Source organism: Cygnus olor, chromosome 6 (assembly GCF_009769625.2).
Source record: "Cygnus olor isolate bCygOlo1 chromosome 6, bCygOlo1.pri.v2, whole genome shotgun sequence".
Classification (NCBI taxonomy): domain Eukaryota; kingdom Metazoa; phylum Chordata; class Aves; order Anseriformes; family Anatidae; genus Cygnus; species Cygnus olor.
The window spans coordinates 12,660,777-12,671,781 of record NC_049174.1 but is presented as its reverse complement, the minus strand read 5'-3'; the positions used below and the strand labels follow the sequence as shown (position 1 = coordinate 12,671,781).

General features: G+C 35.9%; 1 protein-coding gene across 1 annotated transcript in view; it reads right to left on the bottom strand.

The window, feature by feature from the left end:
* BMPR2 (bone morphogenetic protein receptor type 2) overlaps positions 1-11,005 on the bottom strand; it is a 112,066-nt gene that overhangs the window by 15,085 nt on the left and 85,976 nt on the right. Inside the window, exons 5-9 of the mRNA XM_040561845.1 lie at positions 10,709-10,800; positions 8,451-8,681; positions 3,893-4,007; positions 2,139-2,299; positions 326-473 (exon numbers count right to left, since the gene is read on the bottom strand). Coding sequence (XP_040417779.1) covers positions 326-473; positions 2,139-2,299; positions 3,893-4,007; positions 8,451-8,681; positions 10,709-10,800 — 747 coding nt within the window. The remainder of the gene's footprint in view (positions 1-325; positions 474-2,138; positions 2,300-3,892; positions 4,008-8,450; positions 8,682-10,708; positions 10,801-11,005) is intronic.

The following is an 11,005-nucleotide window of genomic DNA, read 5'->3' as shown; positions in this document are numbered from 1 at the left end:
TGTAAATACTCATAGTACTGTCTTTGCCATCAACCCAACTCTCAATGTTCATAAACTCTGGACAATAAAAATAGCACTCAAATAGCACTCAAATACGCAGCTTGCAAACTGCTTAAACAGGCAATTTGAAGTCTGTCAGCATGATTCATGCTTAACAATACAGTGTATTTGAGTGTGAACAGTAACAATCTTGAACACTAGATGGCACCGACTTAATGGCAAAAAATAACTGATAAAAATATTTCCTTTCTTCACTTAAAAAGCTATGACTAGGATAACATTGGTTGCTGGTACTGCTTTCTACTACTATTGTTTTTTCAGTTACCTGGGAAGAGGTCTGTACATCTCATAAATATCTCCCAGTAGATAAGGCCTAGTGCATACATATCTACTTGTTTCAAAGCAGATTCGCAGTCCCTCAAGTTCACTGCTCCTTCAAGCACTTCTGGGGCCATATAACGGATTGTACCAACCTGGAAAAACATAAAATCCAAGTTTCAAATCAAGAAGCAATGTCCAAATTCAATTCATTATGAAGGTTTTGTGTTCTTGGGTTTCTGTGTCGTTTTTTTTGTTTGTTTGTTTTAAATATCCTACTTTGATGTTTTCTACAGCTAAGATGGAAAATGCAGTTCTCTTCAAATAAATACTCTCATCTTCTAGACTTGTATCAGTAGCCTAGTCATAATAAAGCCCTTCCCAAGCTCTGTCACTTTTTCATATGTACTGTAACAAAATAACATTGTGCCTTACTCAGTGTTCTCATGTGCAAGATAATATAGCAGAAATGTTTCTTCTTCCTGAAACGACTCTGTTCAACACCAATGTATATACCATAATAGGGGAGGGATGCTGCTGAACAAGGAACTTGTTCTGTTATTGCTGGACTGTCAGCAAGGCTTGCCCCTACATCTTCCTTACTCAAAGGTTATTAACAGCTTTAGAAGGCATCTATTTATTTCCACTAGGGACGATGTTAGATTAGAGCTGTCATTCATCAGCCCTTACAGGACAGTATATTTTGTCAAAGGGCTATTCCACTTCTCTGCATTTTAAACAGTGGTTTCCCTGTTTCTTCGTTCAGCGAACGGAGATCTAAAAAGAGCACCTGTGCACTAGGTATTATTACTGTAATGCTTTCTAAGGGACGTTGATTAGTACTGCGAGACATGCTTTGAATGAAATGTAAAGATTTACTGTAAAAACACATAGACAACAAATATACTGAAGCATTTGGGGGATTTTCAGTCTTCGTTTAAAACAGTCTCACTGTATTTGAGTAGCCTATGTTCAGATGTTAGCATATTTTTGCATATGTATGTAATATATCTAAACATCTAGCAGATGTTTTTCCACAGTGTTCCTTTAAAATCATGAAAGGATGCAAATTCTGTAACCTTCTTCAGCAGTCCTTTCCAGACCTTCATTGTCTTCTACATATAAGAAATGTTTCTTCATAACTAACCTAAACTTTCCCTCCTACAGTATAAGGCCATTACTTTTTGTCCTATCTAAACTGAATGGAGTTTATTCCTTTCTCTGTTAAGCACTTTACATATGTGAGGACTTGTCTGTGTCTGTACTTCAGTAGACGAAACAACCCTAATTCTTTCCATCTTTTCTCAGAGGTTACTCTTACGAGCATCCCCCATTATTCTGTTCTGATCCCTTTTCAGATGGTCCATGTCTTTCTACATGCATTTATTTTCCCAGATATATCCATTTAAAGTCCATAAAATTACAGATGACACAAAGAAATGGTTGTAGGATGTGTGTGCATGTGTGTGGGGGAACTCCTTGACTTCCAAAGAATGTTTGGACTTAAGTAATATTTGCAGAACAAGATTCGAGGGGCTTGCACCCAAACCTACCTTGCATATATCATCTCTCACACACAAAACTTCCAACTCCAGGGCTGCCAATCTTTCAAAATGCTAGGTTTGTTTCTGAGTATTTTGACAATAAAATCATCCTGTCAAGTTTTCAGCCACTTCTACCCCTATTGCACCAATTCCCCCTTAAAAGAATTGTACCACCTTAATATTCACCTTATAACAACTGTTTCTCAATGTTACTCCCATACTGTTACTCCCAATCTGTCCTCCTTTATATGCTGGCTTATCTTTATTTATACTTACCTCACTAATGGCAGCATTATCTTCCTCACCTGGGCGTACTAGTCTGTTTCCAGTTAACTTCATGGAGAGTCCAAAATCACTAATTACACATGTTCCATCATTCTTTACCAGTACATTGCGGCTGTTCAAGTCACGATGGGATATTGCAGGTTTGTAATGGTCTATTTGGACATATGAAAGTGCTTGTTATTATTTGAGCAGTTCTACTGTTCGGCAAAAGGAGAGAACCTCATTAGGTCTGCTCACCTATTATAAACAGAAAATCAACTTATCTTTTAGAAAGCTAACATTTTTGCTTCTTTATAGTGAACTCCACAGTATGCTATCTGTTGAAAACTGACTGGCATTCATAGCTTCACCATATCTATACAACATATTAGGTTACTGTTATATACAGGTTTAGTGTTTGCCAATAAGCTTTCCAAGGGATATTTCAGCATGATTTTGGCAGGGAAGATGTTGTGTACTTAAGCATAGACCTGCTGCCACAGACCTGACAGCCATTCCAAATGCTCTCTCTCATATCTACAGTCCTCTGTCAAATACAGCACCAGCTATTTACATTATAATTGAGATTGGCACCTATTCAGAAGATACATAGACAATATTATTCTACAGGAGCTGAACATGTTAATCCTGCAAGGAATTTGATCTTTTCCAAAGAGTAATCTCAGTTGTTCCCAGTTTACGTGCAATTTATGTAGTTAGTAAGAGCGCCAGCACAATAGAATCAATTTTACTGTGGAGTTCTTTCTACTCCATGAGCTCCTTTGTAGCATTTACAGATTAGCCTGTGGCTGTCTCTTCTTTATGATGGAAGGTTTACACATTTTCTGGCTGCTAACAGACACACCTGTCTGCACATTTCAGAATGATGATAGCTGCAGTTTCAATGGCACACAGAAATACCAAGTTAGGTATTTTCAGTCTGGCACTTCTAACAGCATCTTCAGTTTTCATTCTGTGCTAGAGTTGATGCTTAACATTTGAAATATATGGTTTGGGACTTTAATCCAAATGTTAGCACCTTAATGTGGAATTAACATTACCATCCTTTTATTTACTGCCCAAAAGCTAATGCTTCCGTGCCAGACCATATTCTGCAGCCTGTTATATCACAGATATCAGAATACCTGTTATATAATCATGATATTTCAGATGGCTGAAATTCTGGCTGAAGCAGATGAGCAGAGATATATATCAATATGTCAGCAGATCCAACACTAATATAACACAAAAAAACAGTAGTATCATTTGTACACAGAGAAGACTATGCTCACACCCTTCAGCAAATACCAAGAGATACAATAAAACTACAATGGTATTAGAAGATTGAATTATTTTTATGTATACAGTTCACACACACACACAAAAAATTGCTGTGCTGATTTGTGCCTGAGCTGCAAAAAACAAACAGAACACTCCATCTGCTTGATCTCTGTTCGACAGACATCCAGTGCTTCAGGTCTTCAGTAATCTGTTGCCATGATACAGCAGCACTGCACAACTCTGCCTCCTCCTCTTGCCTGTCTCTGGGACTCTGCTGGCTCTTACTCCCTGTTTTCATGGAAGTGTCATAGGCATAGCCCACAACAGGGAATTGTTCAAAGGAAAGAACATATCAGAAGCACTGAGTAATCTCTATTTGCATTCCTACTCGCTGTACTGTCACAAAGTAAAAAGAAAGGCAGGAATCTTCTACCTGACAGCAATAGGAATATCGTGAACACTTTAGCATCCCTTCCCGGCCTTACCTCCTCGAGGTAGCTCTGTGTGTAGGTACGCCAAGCCCCTAGTTATAGAATGTGCCAACCGACAAGAGCTCACCCAGTCACTTGTGTGGAGACTCAAATATTTGCACAGCGAACCCTAACAAAAATAAAATAAAATAAATACTGAATTAAAATCTTTATCAAGTTGAATAATTAAGTACAAATCTTTAAGAAGGACAGTTTTATCCATTGCTCCTGAAAGGTATAATTCTGCAACTGCTTCTGTGTATACCCAGATATTATAAAACACAAGATTTTCACTAATTTTAGTGGTGCCATTTGTTTTATGTAAGGAAGTAGAACAGAAAATTTATCATACATTGCATAATAATAGGGGTTGCCTTTAGGAGTAATGACAGTTATAAAACAAAAACAATATATGCATTTCTTTTACTCTTCTGTAAAAGTTCTTTCTCTGAACAACAGAAGGAGAAAGGTAACTGCAAATATGGCAGCCAGGGTGACTAATTAGCAGACTTTGAACCATTAGTATTTACAGAAAAACAGAGAACATCCCTGACTTGCATCTCCCCTGCTATCCTATGTTTATTCATTGAAACAACAACAACAAAAAAAAAGAAGCTTCCAAATAGGAGTGAGTCCACATGCACTGAAGAAACAGCAAAAAAGAACATCACATTGTATTTTGTTGTTTTGTTGTTGTTGTTTATTAATTTCTGGTAGAATCTTCAAAGAAAACCAGAAGAAAGGGTGTCAATTGTGACACTGAAATATTCTAGAAACTCAAACAAGAGCCAGATCCTGCAAACTGTAACATCTTTGAGCAGTTTTTTTGTACAGTCTTCAATAACAATATGCTCAGTTTAAACAAAGCAAACACCCATGCATAAATAACAGTAAGTCCAGCCTTCTCTGCACGTGTATTATAAAATAATGGTTATTTATGACTACTGATGATCCCCTTTTGACTGTTTAAAATATTTAATCTCAAAGATGTACCAGTACATAGCATCTTACTATCACAGCTGCAAATAAAAAACACTATTACAAAATCAGTTAAGTGACATTTGATTAAAAAAACAATGGATATTTGCCATTTGAGTGCATTTGGAGTCAACATTCAGGTATGTAACATAGGCACAATTCAGATGGATGTACATAGATACCATAATTTAAAATGACTGAAGCCTTAGAATTTTTTTTTAATCCAACACTAAAACTAAACCCCAGTTATTTACACTCCTTAATATAATTACAAAAATCTTTCAACTTCTCAGATTTAGACTGTATTGAATAAGGAGCCCATAAACAGATAACCTCCTTGGTGAAAACACAGACCAAACATCACTCACACAGGTTTACACAACATTTTTTTTTTCATTGCTTAAAATGCTGTCATACCAACTTTGAATACATTTTAGTAACAACATGCTGAAAATCCATCTAGTAATGAATTATAAAGAATTTTACCTTATTTTTTAAAGCTTTAAGAAATACAAGCATACATTAGCTTCTTTTCCCTTTCAGTTTTACCATAGCAACAAACCCCAAATCCAAAATCAGGGGTGCGCAAAAATTCTTGTTACTCCTTGAGGCCTAAATCTTAGGCTTAATCCTCTCTCTGCCAAAGTCCACATTTGATAAGGCAAAGTTGTAAAATATGAAATACTGAGATAAAATAGTTTGTCTATATATAAACTTAAGGTAAATGAAGATAGACTGCACAGTTCAAAATACATCCACTTCTGATGTATATTTCTCCCACTTAGTTTTTGGCTCCTGCCTAGCACTAGACTCTTTGGGTTCAGATATGATTCCTGCTACAATGCTCATTGCAAAGATTCTCACAGTGCAAAGCTCCAGAGGCTGTGAGCAATTCTGGTATTAGAACACAGTTTCCTTGTTTGCTTTGAACAAATTACTGTGCTATACATACTGTACTTTTTTTTTTCCTCCCCAAAAAATAAAATCAAGAGATGTAAGGACTGACTGCCAGAAACTTAGGTGCAGTAAAAGATTTTCTTGGTTTTGTGGGTTGAGATTCCAACCCATTCTCATGGAGGCAACAGGACTGTCGTAGTCTAACTGGGAAATAGTGTATAAAGATCTCAAACCAACTTCAAGACCTTTTTGCTCCAAAGTTTTCTAACTGCTATATATTTTTAAGCTGTCTGAGGACTGTGATTTTATGTTCTTAGTGAAGTTCCATATAAAGGACAACCAGGAAAAGTTTTAGTCAAGATAGTGAGAGATTTGTAAATGAGATCATTCTTTTTCAGAGTCATGAGTTACATGTTAAATTGATGATATTTGTTCTGATTATGGCTTTTGATTAAAATGATGGTTTTGTTCTAACAATCATAAGATTCTACTATGTGTTTTACAACAATTTTTTATTTGTTCTAAAAAGACATGAATGTTTGAATACGAGGGGCACAATTCTATGACTATTCAGTATTTCATGCTGTGCCATCCCTTGCAACTTACTCACTGCTTATTCACCTGCCATACCTCACAGTACCATCACAATAGCATGTTGATTAGTCTATACACATATCCTCCCTTTTATTACGTGCTCCCCTACCTTCATCCTTCTGAATGCATTTGGATAATAATGTGATTTGGTTTAATCTGGTATGTCTCGCTTTCACCCAGGCAACAACAAAAACAATTTTCTGTGTGAAAATGCTCCATTTTGTGTTTTCCTATTTTCAATAAGAGAAGTTTTTCCAGGGAGAATGATATTTTGGATGTGGAGTTGCACTTGCACATCTTGCATGGGTTGCCCCTTATTGAAATAAGTTTTATGGGTATAGTTTGAATGGTGCCATTCCCTTTTAGTAGGGTTTCCACAGCAGGGTTTCTTCCCTGCTGTTAGCTCAGCATACAGCAGAACATCTGCTCACTGAATTAAGACCATACTGTGCATTAATTACACCTGCTGTGCACTTTTTCCAATGACTTCCAAGCCACCAGTGGATTGATTTTAGGCTAATCTTGCTGTTTTTAATACCATATTGGGAAAGAATCTGATAATATGACGTTATAAGCTTCATCTGTGCATTTAATCAGATTGTTAACTGATCCTGTTTATAGAAGCAACAAGACAATTTTCAACCAAATTACATTTCAACTAAAAATCATTTAATTCAAGAAACCAGCAAAAACAGATCACCTGTTAAGACAGTTATGTTAAGCCCTCCCAAGAACAGAATACTCACTTGATTTCACTCAACTCAGCTGAAAATAAGCCTACCCTGCCACAGAAGGCCAGAGCCAAAGTGCTTTGCCACTGTGCATACAGCATGGACAAGACCATCCTTTTCTGTAGTCATTTCTAGTCTTTGCAATCTCTTCTTAGATGTCCATCTCTTATAAACTGACACAATCAAGCATGTTCTCACTTTAAAATTTTCAATTAAAATGTTCATTCTATATTTGTGAAGTGATATGTTGTCTTCTTAAACTTGCATATATATTTAGATATTTATATACACAAATGCAATTTAAATTTCAACACAAGCATATACGTAGAACTTGAAACATCTTAAGGAAAAGGCCATCATTACTCCTATTTATGGTTGTTCTGTTTCTTTTTGCTACTTGAATAAGCAGCTTTTGTCCTACTGGCCCCCTAACAAATCAAGCTTCAGCCATCACCTTTGCACACTGGAACAAATACAATGAGTTCACTTACTTGAGACCAAAAAGCTCATTAAAGTATTATTTAACAGAACAGTTAAAAACCTTTTCTACACACAAGGAAAAAATAAATAAATAAAATGTGAAATGTAAATCTTTGCGTTTTCATATATGCAACCCCTCAAACACGTATTTTACGATTTTCTGTGATAAGCAATTCACATTTATGGTGTGCATTTTAAAAATATTTTCATTCTGTGTACTCACACGCACACGCTCACACAGAGTTAGGAACTCAGAGCAATGAATTTGAGGATGTAAGCACCCAGTTAGCTAAGAAAATTTGAAGATACGGTCCTTGAAAGTAAGCCTGCTTTCTTAAGAATTCTTCTATATCATCAATATAGGGTACAACAAAATAAATATGGTATTCCCTATAAAGCTTAAAAAAGGTAAGAGGATCCCTTATGTTTCATTGTATTTAAAAAAAAAAACAACACCCTGCCATTTACAGCTACTAAGTGAGGTTATAAGTACCATAATAGAGGTGTAATGTTTTAATAATAAGTAGTTTTAAGTGTATTAATTTATTTTTAAGCAAAAATAACTCTTCAAATACTGTCCTCGATTATTGCACAGTTGCTTTAAAAAAGTGAACTATAACCAAAAGCAAAATATTACAACCAAGAATTTAAGACTACATTTTAAGACTACATTTGATAGTAGTAACTGAGAAACCTTAAAGGGTATTACAGTAAGCCACACTAAGGTTCATTAAAATTGTAACTTATATGGATTATTTTCACATTACACCAGGCAAAGGTGACTACTGTGCAAGAAGAATTCAAAATAATTGGCCAATACTGAAGTGCATCCTTTTTATGTGGCTATTCTTAGGAATCTAAACTAATCCAATTGATTTCTTTGAAACACTTACATTGGGATAGTATTCCATCACCAATAAATACTCCATACGCCCGTCTGCAGTGAATCTCTCATCTCCCACAATGAAGCGGGCAATGTTGTCATGTTCCATCAGTGGAATCCTGTAAATGTTCCTCTCATTGACAAAGTTCTGACGATTAGCAAAAGAAAATACTTTCACAGCAACTGGGCGTTCATCTAGGGAGCCTTTATACACTGCTCCATATCGTCCCCGGCCAATCAACTGCAAAAAAATTACATAATTAGTTCACTAAGTAATAAACAAAGGCAAAATCAAAGTTTTAACTCTACAACAATTATATGCCAACCTTTATAATGAATTACACTGTAAAAATAGTGAATATTTTGTATTGAAAATCAGAATTAGAATACTGTCATAAAAGTTGTTTTGGAGCTGAAAACCCTAGCATAGGCCCACTTAGATCTATGTTACTATATTGATCTATAGTCTGAACACCTAATAAATAAATCATAAATAATCTACTCAGCAGCTTCATATGGGATATCAATAAAATCAATAAGCTTTATGCTGAAAAAGCTCTTTAATTAAACTTTTGACTACTAAACATTTATAGCTTTTATGTGATCAATTTTAATTAACTCCAGAGATCGCAGGCATTAAGCTACACATTTTAGGTTTAGGGTAGCTTTACAAGCCGTACATTTTAGGTTAATAATGACAATATATGCATTTGCAGTGCAAGATAGATACCAAAAGAAGTAAACAGGTTTTAACAGAAAGAAATAACCAATTCGCTGCTACCTGTGAATCTTTATTCTAGCCTCCACTGTTAGTCTTCACAGAAAAGCCTTTTCCATCTCCATGGCAACTGAAGAAAGATGTGATCTCTGCTCTAAATCAGAACACTGGACCACCCTCATGAAGAGTCCTAGTTTCTAAACCTCAAAACATTCTAACTACATAAGAATTTAAGAATCTATTGAATTCAAATCGTTTACAGGCACATCTAAATGTGAAACAAGCATCTTTTTACTTTTTAAAATGCTTACAAATGGAGTAGGAGGGGAAAGCAGAAGGGATTATAAAGTAATGATTTTAAAGATGATAAAATTATCTAACAGGAAAGTTTTCTAAACTAAAGTATCATTTAACAGGCAGGACTTTCCGTTCTTCAGACCTCCCTAGGCAGAGTCCTCAATGTGAATTGCAAAGTGACAGTAAATCACCTCAAGGTACAAATACAGAATATATTCTACCCACAGAGACACAAGAGGCAAACAAAGGTGAAGAGAGTTTGTCCTGCAACACCCTATGGCTGGAGGTGAGGTGGCAACTCCTGGGATTTGAGAAAAAGGACAGAAGATCCTGTAGATCTCTCCATCAACAAAATTGCTGCTTTTTCCAAGACTGTGTATCAATATAAGTAATTTCATCTGAGGCTTTGCCACACTTCTACAATATGTACCTTTGTACTCTTGTAAACTCTACCTCAAGTACTTTTTGTTGGCAGAGGGCACCCAAATTTCTTTGCAAGTTAATCTGCTTTCCCTGTTTGCCCAGAGCACACCACAGTGAGGACTACATGTCTGCAGCCTGCATCTGTAGCTGTAATTTCTAATGGGCAACAAGAAAAAAAGCATCACTCGATTTCTTTCAGTCATTCTATTGATTTATTTTTAGCTAAAAAGCTTTTAAAAATTCCATGCAAGTTCTACCACGTATAACAATTGAAAGCATAAAATTCTGCAGGTTTCTGGTGATACATCTAACACCAAGCTCAGTGGAAAGTTCTGATTGGCCTCTAGTTGCCATGGAAATACAGAGTACCTCACTGTGAATAATGACAATACGTAAGAGAACTACTATTGAAATATATGGCCCTATCTGCAGTCAGTTCTGTGCCCCAATAGTGTTACCAAAGCTTTGCAAATTACTACTGTAGGATATTGTACTTAAAACAGTGTCAAGCAAAAAGAAGGATTTTTGATGCAATGCTGAAATACAGCACATTCCAACTCCCCTTGCATCCGTTACCTTCCACTGTTTAATTTTTTTTTTTTTTTTTAAGGTAGAATGTGTTGTAGCTAATACCAACAATATTGCTACCAAAGCCAGGCAAAACATAATTGCTGTAACTTTCTATTTCTTGATTTTAAACTGTGATTTAGAAGAAAAGATTACAGAAGTACACTGAAACATTTATTGCTGTAACTATACGTGAGAAGTGGTATGACCACAAGTCTTTCACTGAATAAAAATGAAGATTAAGAAACAAGTTGAACATGTACCTCCAATAACTTTAGATTGTCCAGATCCAAAGAGGGCTCTGATGCTGCTGCCTCCATCATGTTCATACTGTGCAAACCTTGTTTACGGTCTCCTGTATGGAAAGGGGTGGGAAGGGAATCAAGCAGTTTGAGGATGGGTTTGTTTTTTTTTGGCCATATTACAAGCAAAAGTAAAACTTACCTGGGACTTGGTAGAAACACATAATGTGGACATAACAAATAAGAAGGAATCCTCTAAACTTTTCAGAGTCAGTAAGATCAGTAGTGAAGGTGCTGATAACTACAGACATAAGGCTA